The sequence below is a fragment of the Drosophila simulans genome, chromosome X, assembly GCF_016746395.2.
Source record: "Drosophila simulans strain w501 chromosome X, Prin_Dsim_3.1, whole genome shotgun sequence".
In the NCBI taxonomy this organism is placed as follows: Eukaryota; Metazoa; Arthropoda; class Insecta; order Diptera; family Drosophilidae; genus Drosophila; species Drosophila simulans.
This window is the reverse complement of record NC_052525.2, coordinates 16,094,493-16,116,339: the sequence shown is the minus strand read 5'-3', so window position 1 is coordinate 16,116,339 and position 21,847 is coordinate 16,094,493. Positions and strand designations below refer to the sequence as shown.

The window sequence follows — 21,847 nt, the reverse complement described above, 5'->3', positions numbered from 1 at the left end:
AGCGTTTATTTATACATAATTCTTTTTGAATGTGTAAAAATTGATTGTAATGCAATTCTTTTGAATTTATTAACTTAAGAATTTTTTTAAGTGTTGTTTCGAATAAAAGGTAGCTATAACGATGACGCCCCAGAAATGCTGTAACAAGTGAAACCGTTCAGAATTTGCATAAATCGTTGCAAAACCCCTCGCCCCTCCCCCCGCCCCTCAGCGGGAATTTTGCAATCTGCAATTAGGAATTTGCCAATTTCGTCACGAATTTTGCACGTGCATAAATCATTGGAGTGAGTTGGTTAAACAATCAATCGCCCGTCCAACTTCCTCCGATTGGAACTGTGGAATGAGAGGCATTTTCCGATTTTCCGCTTTTCCGACCAAAAACAACGACGAACACAGAGATCTCTTTATGCTCTCTTGTTTATTTTTAAAGTCAAGAATACGAATAAGATATACACATAGGCATCTGTGGTTAAAGTTATGTATATATATATATATACATAATATCTGCCGATCGGTCGGAAAATGGGAAAGCTCTGTCTGCCTTTCTCATTGGGGCAAATGCGTCTGACGTCGCAGCAACGAAAGAAAACAACAAAAAATATGTTAAATTTACAAATGTTTACGTGAAAATCCGAACAAACAAGGAATGTAAAAATAATTCGCGCTGCAAAATAGAAAACTCACTTGTAAATTGTTAATTGTTGCCATTAATTGCGGCAGAAGTGAAGACTGAAAAAATAAGAAAAAATTAACAAAAAAAGGCACAGTGCGCTGATTGTTGTTGAGTCAAATTAAAAGTGCGACAAATTCTCGCATTCGGTTGCATTTTCAGTTTCATTTTCATTTTCAGTTTTGTATTTGTTTATTTCGGTCTCGGTTTAATTTCGGTCGCCTGACAATCTCCAAATCGACTTAAAAAAAAAAATAAAAAAAATAAACGTACACAACAACGGGGCATTTAATTAAATAAATCGCAATCATTAGTCAACGGCCTGTTATTTCCAGCCGCCAAATCGGACATTATATCGGACATTCTATATACTATATAGCACATTTCGAGAGATCAAATCTGGCGAGAGAAAACGCAGAACAGGAAACAATTGAAATCATCTGAGAAAACGGTATTTATGATGGGAAAAGTGACCAAAAGCAATATATACATACATCACAGGTTTAAAAAAAGGCAAATTCCTAAGTTTCAGTTTCAAAAAAAAAAAAAAAATTAGTAAATAATAAAATTAGATGCTTGAAAAATAGCTAAATATTTCAAAAACTTATGAAGTGAGTTAGAAAGTGTGCTGTTACGATCGTTTTGAAAGTGAATGAAAGTGCTTTTCCCAGAACTTAAACAGTTTAAAAACTGTTGGCTGGCCAAACAAATCGCTTTTCCCATTAACAGCCAAATGCAGCTGTCAATTGGCAACAACTTGCTGGCAAATAGCAAATATTTCCCGCAACTTAAAGTTTAATTTGACGAACACAATTGTGAGTGGAGGGTGTTGATAGACCAAAAACAACAAGTACGAGCAGCACAAATGTTTGAAATAGAGTATATTTTTTTTTATTATTTTTTTTTATTTATTTTTTTTTTTTTTCTGAAACGCAAATTCATGGGCCAACAACAAGTGGCAGGAGGTTCGAATTCTTGGGGCGAAAGTCGCAATGAAGGGCCGTAAACAAAACGCTCTATCTGGGCCAAAATCGAGTGAGTAGGAGATAATGGCCAAGTGCCTGGGCAGTCTGGCACGCTGATTGACTATTATATATACCCATCATGTCTATAGTTAACCGATCCGATCCGATGCGATCCTGGTCTAGAAGTGCTATGCGATTGCCATTTATTTATAGCAATTTGTTTGCCGCCCCGTCGACGTCACAATCATTTGCTATTGTCATGATTTTTGGAAGTCTGAAAACGTAGAGACTTTTAAGCGTTTGTAAGTCAAGTACACTCGAACGCATATCGCCGGAAAATAAATGGCCCACTTTAACTTGTGGGCACTAAAAACCCTTTTCTTCAGTACAAATAAATAGCAGTACCAAAAAAAAAAAGTGATTAATTAAGTAGGTAGTTGTCAAATAATACGGATTCGAAAGAATGCCAAACTACGCATTTTCGAAATTGTATTTTGAAATGCCAACCAGTTTCGTTCAGTGTACTACTCACTGCGTGCCCCGCACCGGAGATGAGTTGACAGAATGTGAACAAGTGCCCGTCGATTGGAAAGTCCAAAATCACATGGTAATGTACTATATCTTCTGCAATGCTGTCTCAGATGGGAGAACCCCAGTTTTCGAATGACACTGCAGTTCCGAGTAGATATCCTTTGAGTTTGAGTTCCTGATTAGATGACCCGATGATCAGCGATCCAAGATTTCGCCGAAATCTTATCTTTAGAGAAAAACATAGCAGCACACTCATAAGTTTAATTACTAAATATATGTTCGTGCCGCGCAAATAATCTTAGTCATTGCTCTTTAATTGAAAACTAAATAGATTGATACGAACAATTTGTTATTTATGTTTTCAGAGAATAGTTATACAGATGGAATCTATACTGATAGGATGCCGCTCTTTGCTTTAATAAGCTAACGAGTTCCTGAAAACCGCATCTTCTAGCTAATCGAAACAATCGAGAATCGAGTATCGAGTATCGATGATTCACCCACTCCACTGATGGATCCAAAGCGGAAGAGTCTTCCCATCCGGAACGGAAAATTCCGGAATGGTAGCCACTTTGGATTGCCAATTTGTGGGAGAAAACAAAAAAAAAACAGTTTGCCCAGTCTGTCCATCTGCGTCATTGCGAAAAAAAACACTTGTCGCCCACTTGTTGGCGAAGTGGGCGTGGCCGGAGGTGTGCTGACACACAAACAATTGCGGGCGCAGGTAAACGAGCAGTTTTGAAGAAAAATTAAAACCCTTTTTAAACTGCGAAATTTAATGTGATCTAAGCTGATTTGGGCATATCAAGGCCACTACTTCTTTGTCAGATTTATGATATATGTAGGAATATGCCAGCAATTGGGTAGAGAAGTGCACTGGTTGCTCTCAATGAAGTCGTTTAGTCTTCTTAAATTATACTAATATACTTCAATTGCTTGACAGTACTACCATCTTGGCCGCTGCTGTAGGCGCCCTTAGATACATGTATGTACATTCGCTTTAGTGTTTCTCCGAGGCGCCATGTACCTCGAATTCCTGGGGATCGTGTTCTCCATGCTGCTTATCAGCCATCTGGTATCGTCAAATCGATAAATCATGTTCCCAGGGGTTCGGCAATGACAATAGCTATGACGATGGCGATCTTCCCCCACCTTGATCTACTGCAAATGCCGTTCTATTCGTAACTGACTTGATCGCTGGCATTGAGGCGCTGGCATCGCTTTCATTTGACAACGATTTCAATTTCAATTCCATTGCGTTCGTTACATTTTAATTAGATTTAAGATCATTTTCGTATCGTATGGAAAGTAGACCCGGCTCAACTTGACGGAGATCACGTCTTCTCCCGTTTTAACCCCAGTTATATATCAGATATAGTCAAAAATAACCCAACCTTTTGTCATGTGGTTATATATGTGTTTTGAGTCCTTTAGTTTTGAGTTAAAGCTACTCGCTTTAAATTCAAAAGAAGATTTCAAATTCGCTAGAAGTGATAAATAAAATAAAATCAAATCAATTCAATTCATTTTAATTAATGGTAATTAAGTCGAGCACGCTTCGAGCGGCCAACAGTGCGTATGAGTGATGGACGTCTGTAGCTAATCGCGTGCGCATTTATTGAAGTTAATGCATATTATTGTTTTAGCCACTTGTGTTAAGCAAATCCGGTAATCGTACTTAAATGTGGAAACACCGAATTGCGTAAAACTAATGCAATTTGTTGAGTTTTTCTGTTGCATAAGCCAGCTAGAATGCTCTTACTCCACCCATCTATCTACATGATAAAAGCGTTCTAACTGGTTCCACTTTCATGATCCTAACTTGGCCCAAAAATGAGTGCTTGGCCTTTATAGGGTTAAGCCGCCTTTCTCGACGTTCTCGCGACTGCGCAGTCGGCGTCGCAGCCGCCGCTTTTGGCGCAATCGAAAGTTACGTTTGGGCTTTACGTCGAGCGCATTAGTCGAACGGCGATTGTCGGCGGCATTAGTTGAGAGTTAAAAGTGAAATACGAATACAACGAGCATAAATACGATTAGAGTAGTGCATCTCGAAGATACAGAAATTGCAAGTGAGTGGTTTTAGTTCTTGGCCAATATACCATATAACTTAATAATGCTACATACATATATCTCATATCGAGTGGAATTGTTGTGTTCTGCAGATTTGTGAGATCAGTGATAATCAATTGATTGGCGTGAATTTCGGACGGCGCGTTCTGAATTCATTTTAATGTGCAAATTTAGATGATTGCCGAATTTTAATTGGAAAATTTCGACGCTGTGTGCCATTTGCGAGCCGTAATTTGTGCCATTAAATTGCAAATTGTTGCCACCACAAATGATTAAATTAATTAAATTATTAATGGCGCGGTGGCTAAACAACTACAGAAGACGCGACACCACATATATCACATACTATATCATATACTATTGTACATATATCGTAGAACATTGTGATCGTACATATATATATAGGAATATGAAACCAGCTGAAAATCGTGCCCGCATTTCTCCAGCGACTTTGCATGCAATTCCATTCCTTCCGGTCCATTTCACAAAAAAAAATTAAATATTAGTGGAGACATTCTTGAATAAACAACTAAAAATAAAATGTTTAAAATTATTAGTGCAAATGCGAAAGTTAAGCAGTTCAATTAGACTAACTTTTTAAAAACCTTTTCGGCTTTTGCCTTTTTTTGCATGACAAGAATGTATTTAACCTTTTAAAGAATTTGAAATGAAATCTTCTTACTTTAATATATAGTTTCTTATATTCTAGCTTAATTTGTTAACAAATAGTTTTTAATCCTTGTTTGTTTGAATGTTGAATGAATGTCTTAGTTTTTATTTAAGTGCCCTACAAGATGTTGTATTTATGCCAGCATTATTGGTACCCACACAGATTTTTTCTCGGTGTACCTTTCGCATTTCCAGCTAACTTTATATCGCTTAGTTTTCGATAGTTATTCGATTCGCATGCAAATCATATGGGCGGATGGGGGGTGTCTCATAGAAAACAAGCATTCTGTGCTAATCAGACGGGCCTTTAAATTCCAATCATGAACACCCATCAATTTACCTTTTGGGACCACCCTCCTCCTCCCCCAATCACTGCCGAATAATAGGTGACAACTGGAGATATTCCCCACTTGGCAGCTTCTGCTGGCACATAAAAGGGTTTTAGTGCCTATCTTATATCAGATACTTTTCCAGACACGATTCTCCTTCCATTTTTTTTTTGGTGGATACAACCAACGCCTAATTGGCAAACGTGACAGATAAAATTCCTAACTAATTTAAGAAGTATCAGCAGTTACAGTCTGTTTTCTTTCTAATATATATTTACTTGGAAAATCTTAATTGGTTCCTATGAATATTATATAGTACAGCTTACTTCCGCACTTGACTTGATATAAATAATATTTAAGGGGAAACTAGTTTTTGAGTATATTTCCAAAGTGTTTGCACAGCTTTTGAGTGCTGGAATGGATGTCTTATCAACGTCCACAGTGAAACCTCGCCAAGTTGCGACACAAACATGGCATATTAACGTATGTGTATTGTTTTTGGGAAAGTGTTAGACCTGCCACCTACCATATTTTGGCCTTGTTTCAAGAATTCGCACTATTTGTATAAACCAAATCAAGTTTTGGATGCCGGAAGAGAACATTTGTATTCCATACGATAGGGTGTCTTACTGAGGAAGTCAGACTGTTTTTCGCCGCAAAGTTGGTGAGTGAGTGAGTGAGTTGTCACTCACAATTAACCGAAGAACATCGCTTTCAAAGCAGCGCCGTCGAGCATTGTCTGTAAACAATAAAATCAAATTAATTATGGCCAAATAAATCACTGGCATCCCAACTCGGGGGCAGAATTATTGCCCTCTGCTGATAAGCGACATGGCATCGCATCGCATCGCGCATCGCTTAGCCGAGCTCCTCCAGCACCAGCCAATTAATGAGTGCGTCGACAGCGGCAGCGGCGGTAGCAGAGGCAGCGGCGGCAGCAGAGGCAGCGGCGGCAGCAGAGGCAGCGGCGGCAGCAGAGGCAGCGGCGGTAGCAGTGGCAGCGGCGGCTATTGGCCAACCGAAGTTCGATGCCGAGGCGGTGAAGTCGAGCGGACTCTGCGCTTTTTCATCTGCCGCGCTGCGCATGCGTCTGCGGTTTCTGCAACTGGGGCAGTACGGTCGACATTCCGTGGAGCGAACCGATCCGCGTTGACAATTTGGAAAATTCAAGCTGCACAGTGCAAAATTTAGAAAATTCGAAATCTAATTATGTATTTATATGCGAAATTTCAACATTTTCTAAACAATCAGATCAGTTTGAAACTTTATTAAAACTTTTTAAATAAATAAGCGGTTGTAAGTAATAAAAAAATCATAATTTATTGCATAAAAATCTCAGCTCAATCATGATTATTTTTGGATCTGAATAGAGCACACAAATTAGAAACTATGATGTTTATCAAACCCAAAGATCATTTGCAGCGAAGCTTCACTGTATTTCGATCAATTAGTGTTTGATCACTGCAGTTAGCTAACTGCATTTACACAGATGTTTCACGGCCTCCTCTTGTTTTTACCCAACTTGTGCACTCAAAAAAATATATGAGCACTTTGAATTTGAACTTTAAAACGTAATATAAATGCAGCATATATATTCATTTTTTTATTTGTTAAATGAGACATTATTTTGTTTATATTTACTTTATTTTACTTATAATTCATTCCAGAACATGGATCTGAAAATGGAGCTGGGCGGCTACGTGCACTCCGCACCCAACACGAAGCGCTTCGTCGTGGAGGACTCCAGTGAGTGGGTTTCCCCGAGGGGGGGTGAAGGGTGCTGCCTTCCGGTTTAGAAAGTTGAGGAAGTGCGTCGGCCTGCCTGCCAGCGGCAGTTAAATAAACCTGCTGCCCGCCGTTCCACGCATTTTAAATCGACTCAGATCGGATTGCATTCAGATCGCCGTCAAGTTGAAGTTCAAAGCACTCTGAAAAATAACTAGTACTTAAGCTACAAGGCTTAATATTTTAAAATCCTATTGCATTTGAAATCTTCCGCATTGATATAATCCTAAAGTACATGGAAAACTCCGTTTTAGAACTTACTCTTAACTTCTTGAATTTTATTTTATATTTATATCAATAGAGGATTGGCTTTTACGAAACTCATTAATATATTTATGCATATTTAAGGCCGTTTAGTGCGGCGAAGTCATGTCTATGTACATATATATATTTTTTTTTTTAGAGTTTGCTTTAGCTTTACAGTTGACCTTGGGTCAATTTACATTTCACACCTGCCAAATTGGATCAGCACGTCACCTCCAGTAGTCAGTCAATCAATCATCATTCACTCGCTCACTAACCGGCGGCTTTCTCTCGGTTTTGCAGTTACCAAGGTGACCTCCGATGGCGAGCCGCACGGCATGATGACCATGGTGGCCGGATTGTCCGGCCTTTTGGCGGCCATCATCATTCTGGCCGTCCTTGTGTCCATGGTATCTTGTCGCAAGCAGAAGAGGTAACAGCATACATACATATATATATGAATTATTGCATATAATATTTTGATTCTTGTCGTTTAAAAAAATGCAGCAACAACCGGAAGAGCAATTCCTCCGCCAATGTGGTGGCCATGACCAGTGTGGCGCAGGATCAGCCCCAGTTGGCCGGTAACTTGAACGCAGCGTTCGCTGAGAGCACTCTGACCTTGGACAAGGTCAAGCAGGGCACGGAGGACCAGTGGCGACCCACAGCCGTGGTGGTGGAGCGGTACTAGTGGAAGCACCACCGCCAACCAGCGGCACATGGGCACGTGATGTTTATTGTAAACGTTTGAGACTGACACTTAGCCTAAGGATTTCCATCACCATCTTATATCTATATAAAATATGACACCTTTTTTTTGCTTGTTAAAATATTATACTACTATACTATAAAATATGTGAAAATATATATTTGTTAGAATTAAAGGGAAAACTGTAAAACTATTTCACATTTTCCAGAGAAAGATATGATTTGTGCACACCTTGGATTCATTTACAAGCATAAAAAAACAAATAATTCAACCAAATGGATCAATATATTCGTATGCAGCTGCGTACATGTGTGGTATAAAATATAGTATACAAAAAAATAGTAGAGAGTCAAAGATGGTGGGTCTTCCATGGGGAAATCCTCTAGAGCGCCGTATTGCGTCCACCAACGACCATGGCCAGCAAGGCCATGCGGATGTACATGCCGTACTCCGCCTGCCGGAAGTAGGCGGCCCTCGGGTCCGAGTCAAGCTCCCGGCTGATCTCGTCCAGACGCGGCAACGGATGCAGAACAATCGAACGCTTCTTGGCACGCGTCATATGCTCAGGCGTCAGCACCAGATGGCCACAGCACTGTCGAAGGAAACCAGTGGGTGTGAGCAAGTAGTATATCAAGTTAAATGGAGACAATGCCACCCTTATTACCTTGTCGTAATCTTCCACGTTATCAAAACGCTCGCGCTGAATGCGAGTCATGTAGAACACATCCGTGTCGGGCAGCACACCCTCAAGACCGCCGTAAAATAACTGCTTGACGCCGCGCTGGTGGACGAACTGGACAACCTCCTGGGGCATCTGCAGGCTAGTCGGCGCCACATACTGCAGGGTCACATTGTACAAGGTCAGCAGGCGGGCCAGCGAGTGCACGGTGCGTCCGTTCTTCAAGTCGCCCACCATGGTGATGGTCAGTCCGTTCACAGTGCCAAACTCCTCGCGAATGGTGAAGATGTCCAGCAGCGCCTGCGTGGGATGCTCCCCGACGCCATCGCCGGCATTGATCAGCGGCTTTCGGGAGAAGGTCGCTGCGCGCTGTTGGAAATAAACAAATTAAGAAGAACTCCACGAACTCCACGAACTCCTACTCACCGCTACAGCTCCGGGCGAAGGATGACGGAGCACCACGACGTCGGCATAGCTGGACACAACCTTGATGCTGTCCTCCAGGCTCTCACCCTTCTTCACCGACGACGTGATGTTGTCCATGCTGATCACTCGGCCTCCCAAACGCAGCATGGCAGCTGCAAAACTGCACTGCGTCCGCGTGCTGACCTCGTAAAACACACTGGCCATGATCTTGCCTGGCAGCAGCTCGTCCACTGGACGATCCTTCGTACCGCGCAGCTTGAGCAGCTGTGCCAGGTTAAAGATGTCGTTGAGGTGATCTTTGTTGAACATGTCGACGGCAAGGATGTGCTTGCCCATCAGCGAGTGGGCCACCGGATTTGAGGTGGTAGTGCGCTGCAAGTACTCCCGCAACGTGGTGTTGCTGGCGGAATCCAGACGGACGCGTGGGGATGGCGAGTTGGGGCGCAGGAAGTTGGCTCCGTCCACAAAGTGCACCTTGGTCGATATTCCATGTACGCCTCCCCCGGGTCCGTCGGAGGTGAGGAGGCGGGCAAAGGTGTCATTGGCATCGTTGTCGCTGGGCAGCAGATCCTGGGACGCCTCCGACACCAAGGGCACCTGTTTGGGGCGCACATTCAGCCCGAAGCCGGGCTGCACCAGCACTTGGCCATCGACGAAGGCCACCTCGCCCCGGAGAACCACACGGTGGACGCGTCCCTTGACCTTGGTGCCCTCGAATGGTGTCCAGCCGGACTTGCTCTTCATCTCCTTGCCCGTTATGGTCCACTCCTCGTCGAGATCCACCTCCACGTAGGTCTGCGCCTGATCGGGCAGGTTGAAGATGATTTTCGGATTGCGATGGAACTTCCTCTTGATGTCCTCCAGCGTCAAACGACCCTCGTGAACGGCCTGCAGGAGGAGCGGCAGAATGGTCTCCACGCCCGGAAATCCAGGCGGTGGACGCTCCGAACGTTTCTCGGCCAGCGTGTGTGGCGCGTGATCGGTGGCAAACACATCGATGTAATCAATATTCTCCCACAGAGCCTCTTGATCCTCTGGAGAGCAGAGCAATGGCCTTACCTCGGACATTCCATGGCCCAAACGCTCCACATCCTTGGTGCTGAGGAACAAGTGATGCGGGCACACCTCGCAGGTCACCTTGACGCCCTTCTCCTTGGCGGCACGGATCAACTGGATCTCCTCCTTTCGCGCCACGTGGCATATGTGCACGGAACGGTCGAGGAGGTGGGCCAGCATGATCACAGCCGCTGTGCTCTGCCTCTCCGCATGACAAACGATGGGAGACCGCTTGGGCCAGTGGCTGAGATGCCTCTGCCAGCTGGTCATATCGCTCAGTTTCAGGGTGCCAAAAGTGTCGTTCAAGTACATCTTAAGGCCACACGCGTGACTGGCCAGCTCGTTGACCTGCGCCCAATTCTCATCCGAGGCCCCCACATACAGGGCATAGTCGCATCGAGCTCCCGCTTTGGCCAGCTCCTGGAACTGGGTGAACGTCTCTCTGTCCACGATCGAGGGATTCGTGTTGGGCATGGCGCACACGAGGGTCACTCCGCCAGCCAGAGCGGCTGCTGTTCCACTGGCGAAGTCCTCCTTGTGCGTGGCGCCCGGCTCCCGCAAATGCACATGCACATCGATGAAGCCCGGCAGCTTCACAATCCTACGCGAGGTCATACAATCCGTGTGCGTCTTCATTGGCGGCTTGCCACCGTTCATTCGCATCGATTCCACCAGCAGTTTGGTGCACTTCACATCGGTCACCAGCGGAATGGAGTAGTCCACGGCCAGGCGACGGGTGCGGTAGCCATGGGTCATGAACGAGGAGACTCTGGAATAATATCAGGAAATTATATTTACTTGGATGATTCTTAATTGAAGAAAGAATGTTGCTCTATTTTTAAAAATAAGAGAATAGCTTGCGTAAAAAGATACGGACAAACTGACATACGGACACGACTGATGCTTAGAATAGATATACTTTATAGGATCGGAATTATCTTCAATTTTGATTGCACTGAAAATAACCTAATCAAAGATAAAAAAAACACTGAAAATATATCGTTCGTGTATCAGTTTGCACTCAGTTATAAGTACTTTGCACTTCAAGTGGGCTTTATAGAAAATATAAATAACATTTAAGATGTCTGAGTCAGATAAGAAATGGAATTAAGACAAGCCCTTTTTATAACTTAAAATATTATATGCCCAATTGTTGTGCAAACTGTGTTCAAGGCCTAACAATCCCAGTGACTAACATTTGTTTGAATATTGAATCATTAAATCGTTAATACCCCTGAAAACTGAATTTTTATCTAAGTAGGTTAGCTATATACAGCTATGTATATCTTATATAGCTAAACACAATTAGAATGCAAATACTATTTGCACTTGCGGACTTCTCGCTCAAGTTCCATGGATCACCAACTTAGTGGTATATATAATCTAGAACGATCTAGCGCATTAACTTATCGTTGGGTGCCATTAAAAAGAGTCACCATCGAATCGTACTCACCGCCTGGCACCCCCGCCGCTCATCGGAAGGTTGATGACCAGGTCGAACTGCTTGTTGGCCAGGAACTCGGCCAGGTGCCTCAGCTCACCGTTGATGTCATCGGGAGTCGTCTTGTCGAATGTCCACTGCACAGATTCCACCTGCAAGGGCAAAAGCACACATACATATATATAATCGTACATAATATATCTATTATATATAAAGAATGCGACCGACCGATCATCACCAAGGCCACACATGTCATCGTCATCCGGGCCACCAACTCCACTTTCAATCAACTGTTTGCCCAGAGTACACCATATAGATACCATTATTTATGGATCTTTCATGTCTACAACAAAGACAATAGAGCAACAGGCCATAGCAATGGCACAGTGGTGCAGATATGTACAATCTTGCACAAAAATTACAAGTGAATAAGAAATATTCAATTAAACTAAGAGTGCTATCAGAAAAAAAGCTACTAAAAAGTTACTATTTTAAGATAAGAATTCTAAAGATCACTTTTTATATAATATCTTCTTTGAAGACCATCTATTTTAGACGCCTCCTTAAGTTTTGTTTGTGCGGCACAGTGAAGTGGAAATCAATTCCGTTTTCATTGGAGCACCAGGAACTGGCTGATAATGGATAATTGGGCCGGAGGAGGTGGTGGCCGGAAGAGTCGTTCAGCTCTTATCTTTCCGATTGCCAGTGTCATTACTAGATCGCAGATCGCAGGTAATTGGTAATTGGTGATTGGTGAACTCCGATCGCAGATTGCACACTTTATCAGCCGGAATTCAGTCACAAATCAGCGATCGTCCGTCGAGTATGGGCTGCTCCTGGTCGCGATCCGAGCAGGTGGATTCCAGTGCCACGCCGAATGCCCTGCAGGCGGGCATTCCAGCCCAACGCCTACAGAGGCGACGGCGCCAAGAGGAGAAGCAACTCCGCCAGCTGCAGAAGCTCCAAAAGCGCAACGCGCGTAAACGTCGCCGAAAGAGGGGCGCAGGATCCGGATCTGCCAGCGCCGGAGGACCTTTCTCCGGTCGTGGTGGATCGATTCACAGACGACACATTAGCGGAAAAAGCCATCCTGATCTCGCCCTGCAACTGCGTCTACTGGGCGGCAGCAATGGAAGCACGGCCACCGAATGTGTCAGTGCCCTGTATGCCAGAACATTGGAGCAGCAGCGCGAGGAGTTCCAGCGGACCGTGGAGCAGAGGACCCTGCACCAATTGGACTGCGAGCTGCACACCTTCCTGCTGAACCAATTGCTTATGGGAGTCCAGTTCTTTGGGCACTTCGAGGCCGAGATGGCCGTGGTCGATGCCCAAATCGTGGACAGGCGACGCAACTGCTCCGCCGAGAAGCTGGCCGAGCACAGCCTGCTCCAAAGTAGCGCCATCGATGCGGCTGTCGCCAGGAACCTGCTCTTCAAGCCGCCGTAAGTCTTCTCCTTATCCTTTGTGCATGTGTATATATACTTTCTGGATTTTTCTACACTTTTTTGCCAACATTTTATGATCTTCTCTTTTTTCATTTTAAAATTGGTTTTGATAAATCTATACCTTGTTCCAGATCTTCGAAGAGTCCACCACAGCTGCTGCAGAAACCCGTGACCTATGTGGTCTTTGAGAACGTGGACGTGGCGCGACCGCACGATGCCAACTACGACACCGTGGCGGCACTGTGCAAGGTGCTCCTGGAGACGGACTACTACCGAACCACGCCCTGCCCCTCGGAGCTAGTCAACTTGATGGAGATGACCAGATGGATGGGCTACGTGCGCCTCAAGCTGCGCGACCAATTGCCGCATCCGCAGGCGGGCACGCCCAGTAGCTCCAGCTTATCTTTGCCGGCCAGCAGCGATGAGGAATGCATTTACGGGGATGTGGGATCCTCCGCATCCAACTCCCCATCCTCTGGCTACAGTTCGGGGGACTACGATTATGTCTACTTGGCCAGACTGAATACTCCGCGATCGCTGGAGGAGCTGCGATTCGGTCGGGATTTCAATTTTCAAAGGAATGTCCTGCCGGAGAGTTGCATTCGCCGTTTGGCCAACTGTCTGCCTCCTTGGCTAGAGCAAACCGACGACGAGGAGTCATCCTCCGCCGCCTCCAGCAGTGACGAGGACGAGAAGGATGAGGCGAGTTCCGATCATCGCAAATATCCACCGGCTGGCTATGAAACGGTGGAGGTGCTTCGTCAGTGTCATGTGGAGCAACTGCAGCAGTGCTACCTCAGTTCGCAGCAGTTCATGTTGTACTTTGGAGAGGTGCTGCGTCATCACTTGGCCAACCAATTGGGCATCAGCCAATCCCAGCTGGCCGCGTGCTCGTATCGGGGCTGTAGTGTATATACCGCTCGTGAGGAGCTGGTGCCCGCCATTCATGTGCCCAATTCCTGGCCGGATTGCGCCTTCGAGTTCTGGCTGAGGGCTCGTCCCCGTTTGACCAACCTCCATACTGCCGAACAGTTCCAATGGCCGACGGAGCAGATGAAGAAACGTATCCGCTCCATGGGCTTCCATGTCGTACCAGTGGGCTATGCACCAAAGCGCTCGAGAAATCCCTTCAGGGAACTGGAGTGGCGCATTGTCTTTCCCCAGGCGGAGCAGTTTCTCGAGCGGCACTGCCTGACGCCCATGCAACTGAAGGTGTTCCAACTAATGAAGCTGCTGGTCAAAACCTTTGTGGACGAATCATCCACATCCTGTGACCAATCACCGGGAGCTTTGCTCGAGCAGCTGAGAGCCCATATGTTTTGGCAGTGTGAGCAGCACAGCAATGATTGGCCAGAGGAGTTTCTGGGCGAGCGATTGGTTCGGTTCATTCGCTCCTTCGACGCCTGTTTGGCCAAGAAACACTTGAGCGACTACTTCATCGAGCGGCGGAATCTCTTCGAGCATGTCCCAGAGGATACGCTGATGAAGCTGCGCAGCATAATGGCCGGAATTGCGGAGCAACCGCTGCTGCATGTCATCCAGGCACTGAGGAATCTTCAGCACGCGCCGGAATTCTACCCGCAACTGGAGTATAAGCGACTGTTGGAGAATCTCTTTAGCCAGGATTACCTGGAGCTGCACGGACGCGGCAAGTTCTCGCGTCCACGTCAGGGATTTCCCGCTCTGGAGAACCGTGATGAAAACAATGCCGGGCAACAGGTGGAAAAGAAAAAAACCGAGAGGACGGAGATCACCGATGCCAAGGGACTCTTGGGATTGGCTCAGCACCAGGAGCGCTCGAGAGGAAAGCTGCGCAGGAAGACACAGCTCTTAAGGGCGACGACTCAGCAATTTCAGATCTCGGAGACGGAACAAAGACGCTGCTCGCTCGACTCCCTGGATCGCCAATTGTTATTGGCACGCTCCAATCCGGAGGGTTCCAAGAGCCAGGAAGCAGCGAAACCGCAACTGAACAACGGCTTGGAGATCCTGCGAAGGAGCAATCTGGTCGAGCTTCTGCTGGACCATTCGCTGGCCATGTTGGCTCGTGCCATTCGGTTTGGCAACCGTGGACATGCGCAGCTTTATCTGGAGCATGGCCAAAGATTGTGCCGCCTCTATCAACACCTCGGTTGCTCCCAGCAGGCACAGCACTTCGTGCAGGAACTACAGAACGCAGCCAGCGATATGGAACGCATGTGTGAATCGCATATACCAACCACATCCGGCGGCAGTCCCCCCACGGTGGTTGAATCTCCGCCAGCGCCAAGGAAATCCATCAAGTTCCAGGAGCACGTCGTGCAGATACACACTCCAGAACCGCTGGCCATGCAGAAGCATATGCCCCATTTGGAAAACCAACAGCTCCATGGGATTCTAAGAGCTCACCACCAAGAGGATGCGAACGCCACTGAAACCCTAGAGGAGGAGGAGAACAAGAGCGCGTTGCTGCGCGAAATAAAAAGTCGCATAGAAGGGGCACCTAAAGTCCAAAGGGACAGAGAACCAAAAGATTCCCCTGAAGTGGATAGCGTAGAGCCGGAAACGGAAATGGAATCAAAATCGGAGGAAACAGCCAAGGAGGAATCACTTCTCTCACTGAACGGAATCCTTCAGAGGCTCTCCCTCGACACGGATACGGTGCAAATGCTGGGCAGCAAAACGGAGCAACTGGTCCAAAGAGTGGCCCCATCCGAGGCCAAACGGGATGAAATCAAGGAGATCCTCAAGCGCAACGCACAGAAGCTCAAGGGCGCATTCAACTAGTGACAATAAAGATAATACTACCATATAGTAGCCAAATTGCTAAATCCCGGCGATTAGTGATACATATATTGATATATTGATACCAGATAAACGAGTTGTGATAAGGGCTAGAGATAGAGATAGAATTATATATAGTTATGGGCCATAAATATTGTCCATACCATGTGCGCCATATATATTTTCATAATAACTAATCTTGAAATCAACGTAATTTCTCTATGATAATAATGTTATTGAATTTGTAAACCAAAGCCATCGCAAATAAATAATGCAAAATAAACATGGCGCAACCGTTCAATTTGTTAACCAAGTCAGGGAAAATAAATAGTAGGAAATGAGCACTGGAACCACTCAACTTTGTTGACTCGCATCTCCAATGGATTTTGATTAAAGTCGCATGAACACAATAAGCACACAATGATCATAACACATGATCATGTTCTAGACATAAATATACTCACATTAACTCCGTGTTCGGCATAAAAGTCGCCAGTGCCCATGGAAGCGTATAGCTTGTAACCCATCTTGGCCAGATCCCGTATGGAAGGCAGCAGCTCCATCTTGTGCTGCAGAGGAATGGAGTTATCAATGGAGTAACCAATATGTAATCAATGGAGTGGCCAACAAACCTTGAAACTGCCAATGGAAAGGAGCACGGCGTTCTTGGGTATCTGGAAGCCCGTGGACATCATGGCCTTCAGATACGCCTCATAGCGGTTGTCCCCGAAGCAGGCAACCTCGCCGGTGGAGGCCATCTCAACGCCCAGCTGGACATCCGCGCCGGCGAGGCGCGAGAAACTGAATTGGGGCACCTTGACGCCCACCTTGCCGACACCATGGAGCACATCCAGTGGCTCCACATCGAGTCCCACAATGGCACGCGTCGCTGTGGCCACAAAGTCATGGTCCAGCGTCTTGGAGACGAAGGGAAAGGATCGCGACACACGGACATTGCATTCGATGACCTTCAGCTCGTTGTTCTTGGCAATCAGCTGCATGTTGAAGGGACCGGTGACATCCAGTACGCTGGCCAGATCGCATGTGATCCGTTTGATGGCCTCCAGGGTCTCCGCATTCAGATCCTGCGGTGGCGTGACCAGCGTGGCATCCCCCGAATGCACTCCGGCATTCTCCACGTGCTCCGAAACTGCCATGCACAGGATGCGTCCATCGGCTGCCACTGCATCCACATCGATCTCCTTGGCCTCGGTGAGGAACTTCGAAATGACCACCGGATGCTCGCGGCTCACCTCGGAGGCGGCGTTCAGATATGTCTCCAGATCCTGGTTGGAATAGGCCACATTCATGGCCGCACCGGAAAGCACATAGGATGGCCTAACCAGACAGGGATATCCAACCTCCTCGCAAAATTCGATGGCCGACTGTAGGTTGGTCAGCTCCTTCCAACGCGGCTGCAAGATGCCCTTCCTGTCCAGCATGCGCGAGAACTTGAATCGATTTTCGGCACAGTCGATGGACTCCGGCGATGTGCCCAACACCTTGGCCTGCTGGCGATGCAGATCCATGGCTATGTTGTTGGGCAACTGGCCTCCCATGGACAGAATGATGCCCTCGCTATTCTCCATCTCGTAGATGTCCATGACCACTTCGAAGCTAATCTCCTCGAAATACAAGCGGTCGCACATATCGTAGTCGGTGGACACCGTTTCAGGATTGTAGTTAATCATGATGGTGGGTCGCTGTAGCTTCCTCAGTTCGCGCAGGCAGCCCACGGCACACCAATCGAACTCCACGGAGGATCCGATACGGTAGACGCCCGAGCCCACCACAATGGTGTGCCCGCCGGGGAAGTCCACATCGTGCTCGCTTCCATTATATGTATGGTACAGATAGTTGGTACTGGCGGGCCATTCGCCGGCCACCGTGTCGATTTGCTTGACATGCGGGCGGATGCCGAACTCCTGCCGCTGGTGACGAACAGCCAGCTCCGTGCTCTTGATGCACTTAGCTATCTGCTTGTCCGAAAAACCGAAACGCTTGGCCTTCAACAGCAGAGCGGCATCGGTTCGACTGCCATTACGAGTGAGCTGGGACTGCAGGAAGATGATCCTTTGAAGCTTTTCCAGAAACCAGTAATCGATATTTGTTAGTTGATGCAGTTCCCGAAGTTCCATGCCCAATTGCAAAGCAGCGGCGATGACGAAGGGACGACGATCTGTCGGCTCCGAAAGCTGCTCGGCCAGCTGATCCTTTTTAAGCGGAACCACATCCGGATCAAAGCCCAGCACATCGCTGTCCACCATGCGCAGGGCTTTTTGGAACGCTTCCTCGAAGTTGCGACCGATGGCCATCACCTCACCGACACTTTTCATCGAGCTGCCAATGTGCTTGCTAACCCGCACGAATTTGGCCAAATCCCAGCGTGGAATCTTGACCACACAGTAATCGAGGGATGGCTCAAAGCAGGCCGTCGTATTGCCCGTCACCGAGTTCTTGATATCTGGCAGGGGCAATCCCAAAGCCAACTTGGCGGCCACATAGGCCAGTGGATAGCCGGTGGCCTTGCTGGCCAACGCGGAGCTGCGCGACAGTCGGGCGTTCACCTCGATAATGTAGTACTGCTCCGAATGGGGACACAAGGCGTACTGAATGTTGCACTCGCCAACGACGCCAAAGTGACGGATCACCTTCAGGGCGGTGCTCCGGAGCATTTGGTACTCGCGATCCGAGAGGGTCTGCGATGGGGCCACCACTATACTCTCGCCCGTGTGGATGCCCAGCGGATCGAAGTTCTCCATGTTGCACACGGTAATGCAGTTGTTGTAGGCATCGCGCACCACCTCGTACTCCACCTCCTTCCAACCCTTCAGGGATTTGTCCACAATCAATTGGCTCGAGTGGGCCAGTGCCTGTTGGGCCAGGCTCTGCAGCTCCTCCTCGTTGTTGGCGAACCCGGAACCCAGTCCGCCCAGGGAGAAGGCAGCACGAGCCATCACCGGATAACCCAAGCGACTGGCCGCATCCAGTGCCTGCGCAACGGAGTACACCGCCTCAGATGGCGCCACCTGCTCGCCAATCTCGTTCACCCGCTCGGCAAAGAGCTTCCGATCCTCCGTCTCGATGATCGACTGGATGGGTGTGCCCAAAATGCGAACATTGTATTTGGAGAACACTCCGGCTCGCTCCAGCTGCACGCCACAATTGAGGGCGGTCTGGCCGCCAAAGGTGAGGAGTACTCCGTTCGGACGCTCCGACTTGATCACCTGCTCAACATAGTGAGGTGTTAGGGGAAGGAAATAGCACTTGTCGGCCATTCCCTTGGAGGTTTGAACGGTGGCTATGTTCGGATTAATGAGCACTGTCTGAATGTTTGATTCCCTCATGGCTTTAATGGCCTGCGAGCCGGAGTAGTCAAACTCGCCAGCCTGACCAATGGACAGTCCACCGGATCCCAGGATAAGGACTTTGCGCGGCATCTCCGGAGCCGAATCTATGCCAATCGTAGTCGGACGCAGTCGCTGCTCGATCAGCTGCGGAATGGTCAGATCCTTCTGTTGAATGCTCTCCATGAAGACATCGAACAGGAACTCCGTGTCCTGCGGCCCAGCATGATGCTCCGGATGGAACTGAACCGAAAAGTAGGGCTTGCTGGCATGGACAATGCCCTCGTTGGTGCCGTCGTTGGCATTCACAAACAGCTCCGACCAGCCGTCGGGCAACTGCTCCAAATCGACCGCGTATCCGTGATTCTGCGACGTCATCAGGCAGCGTCCAGTTGCTCGGTGCAGGCAGGGCAGATTGTGTCCTCGATTGCCGTACTTCATCTTGTACGTGGAGCAGCCGATGGCCTTCGCCAGCAGCTGGTGACCCAAACAGATACCAAAGACGGGCTTTTGACCCTCCTCAATCACTTTTCGCACCTAGAAACAAAAGATTAGGTACATTAGGTACAAATGAATCCATTGTGACGCACCTGTTGGACGATCTGGTCGCAGCTCTCCGGATTACCAGGTCCGTTAGACAGAAAGAGGGCGTCGAACTGCTCATCCTCGAGACGAGCGCTCCAGGGGAGCAAGGTCACCGAGGCGCCACGTTGCAGCAGGCAGCGCAGCTGGTTGAGTTTCAGTCCGCAGTCCAGAATGGCGATCCGGGGTCCCTTGCCATTGGGATTCCCGTACACTTGTCGCTCCTTAACGCTGCACTCCTTGGCCAAATTCCTGACGTTCGGATCCACGAAACTGGACTTGGGCAGACCTTCGACCGGCGGTTTCTCGTAGACAATCTTGCCTAGCATGCTTCCCTGCTCCCTCAGCTTTTTGGTCAGGGCTCGAGTATCGATGTCTCGAATTCCGGGCACCTTGTGCTGCTGCAGCCAATTGGGCAGCGTCTTCCATTTGCGCCAGTGAAATGCCTCTTCAGCCACCTCGCCCACCACCAAGGCGGTGGCCTGGACGACGCCCTTCATCCACTCGAAGTGCAGCGGCAGTCCGTGCTCGTCCTCATCTGGAGCTGGCACCCCATAGTTACCGATCAGTGGATAGGTCAGCACCAGGATCTGACCACTGTACGATCGATCCGTGAGCGCCTCCGTGTAGCCAACCATGCCCGTTTGGAAGACCACCTCGCCACCAACACCCACATCGGATTCATTCTCCGGGGGAACGTAGCCAAAGGAGTAGCCGGGCAACACTGTGCCATCCTCCAGTGCGAGGTAACAGTTCGCAGAGGCCATATTGGACGAGTTGCTGGGGAGGATTGGAAACCATAGGGTATTCTTTAGTACCTTTAACTCGAAAACTGTCTTAAATAAACGAGCAAAGTTAATTAATTAAGAGATCATATCTCTACGAAGGCAAGTAGACACAAAATTGAGTCGAAAATCTGATAACAATATTCGGCGATTCTGGAAACTTTACTTAATGAGTTATATGTAGAACGCGTACATACCCTCGATTTTAAAAAATGTAATTTAATTCCACAGGTTATCTTGTTCAAAAAGCACGCAATTTCAAATAATTATGATTAAAATCTTTATGATTAATATTTTTAATGCTATGATTTATATATTAAAATATATATACATATACTTATTGAATTAATTCTCCTTTAAGGATATTTCGGCACTTCCAAATATCATATTATAGTTTTCCCAACCGTAGGTAGTTTTTCTTTTACTTTTAATCCCAAGCACCAAAACGTACTATTTTATTTAAGTTGATCCATGTCTTGTACACCCATAGACTTTACAATAGCAGGGTACCAACATATCAAATACGCCGCAAAAGCAACATGTGTTTATAAACACACAGTCACACGCACACAGTTTGCCGGCCCAAGAAAATATACAAAGATTCGAATAGGAAGCCGCGATAGATAATTGTATGCATGTATTTGCCTGTCTGGCAACATGTTGCGCGGGGCACAACACGGTTCTGATTGGGAATGGACACTGCTTATCAAGCGATTCATTTTGTTGTTGTCATTTGATATTGCCATTCACGGTTTGTTTACACGACGACTAACGGCGGAGCCGAAAGAGGAAGAGCGAGTGTGAGAGGGTGCGTTTTGTGTGTGCGTAAGCACGTGTGAGAAGTTTGGCTCCAGTTGGAAACCGGTTCGGTCAGCAAATAAGAATAACAATAACATTGACTTTGATTTTGAATTGGACTTTGGGCAGGGAATTGAGGAATAACCAATTGAGAATCCTTAAGCTACGATGCACTTATATCGCCATCAAGTTATCCTTCTCCCATCTGCACCCATTACAACTACAACTCACTTGCGATTCCGTGTACTTTCAAGCGAAGCTCTCTCTTTGCTGCACTTGTAGTTGTGAACACGTTTTGGTTTCGACTAAAATTCGATTGACAACTTGATTTGTTTACTTTGCGACACCGCTTTTAGAGCTGGTTAATTTCGCACTGCTCCGATGTGTTTGATTTGAGCATTTAACTGTGTTTGCTTGCAAATTGACTCCAATTAACGTCTGGAAAATCAAAGTCGAGCAACTGAATTCACCGCCTTGTTGATTCGGAATCTTCGTGCATTACGTGCTAAAAAATGCCACAGCAAGAGCTCAGCTCGTCGGTGTGGAACTAAGCT

The 21,847-nt window shown here is 47.0% G+C and overlaps 3 protein-coding genes across 4 annotated transcripts; 2 read left to right on the top strand and 1 right to left on the bottom strand.

Annotated features, from left to right (window-relative positions):
* Window positions 1-907: 907 nt before the first annotated feature.
* On the top strand, window positions 908-8,169 carry LOC27208310. Of its 2 annotated transcripts, none has more exons than XM_016183909.3 (4): window positions 908-1,121; window positions 6,902-6,980; window positions 7,566-7,695; window positions 7,770-8,169. In XM_016183909.3, the coding sequence occupies exons 2-4, from the start codon at window positions 6,905-6,907 to the stop codon at window positions 7,951-7,953; spliced, it is 390 nt and encodes a 129-aa protein (XP_016039686.1). In that variant the 5' UTR covers window positions 908-1,121; window positions 6,902-6,904; the 3' UTR covers window positions 7,954-8,169. The 2 variants fall into 2 exon arrangements, with proteins under 2 accessions (XP_016039686.1, XP_016039687.1); XM_016183910.3 differs by lacking the exon at window positions 908-1,121 and adding an exon at window positions 4,093-4,235.
* A 68-nt stretch (window positions 8,170-8,237) lies between these two features.
* LOC6740171 (CAD protein) lies at window positions 8,238-21,807 on the bottom strand. Its single transcript, XM_016181129.2, has 8 exons — window positions 21,525-21,807; window positions 19,719-20,490; window positions 16,414-19,665; window positions 16,246-16,350; window positions 11,586-11,725; window positions 9,077-10,901; window positions 8,636-9,019; window positions 8,238-8,563 (listed from the first exon to the last, which is right to left on the bottom strand). The coding sequence occupies exons 2-8, from the start codon at window positions 20,475-20,477 to the stop codon at window positions 8,354-8,356; spliced, it is 6,675 nt and encodes a 2,224-aa protein (XP_016039685.1). The 5' UTR covers window positions 20,478-20,490; window positions 21,525-21,807; the 3' UTR covers window positions 8,238-8,353.
* Window positions 12,203-16,224, top strand: LOC6726166. The gene is made up of 2 exons (XM_002107106.4): window positions 12,203-13,015; window positions 13,150-16,224. The coding sequence occupies exons 1-2, from the start codon at window positions 12,399-12,401 to the stop codon at window positions 15,782-15,784; spliced, it is 3,252 nt and encodes a 1,083-aa protein (XP_002107142.2). The 5' UTR covers window positions 12,203-12,398; the 3' UTR covers window positions 15,785-16,224.
* Window positions 21,808-21,847: the final 40 nt, after the last annotated feature.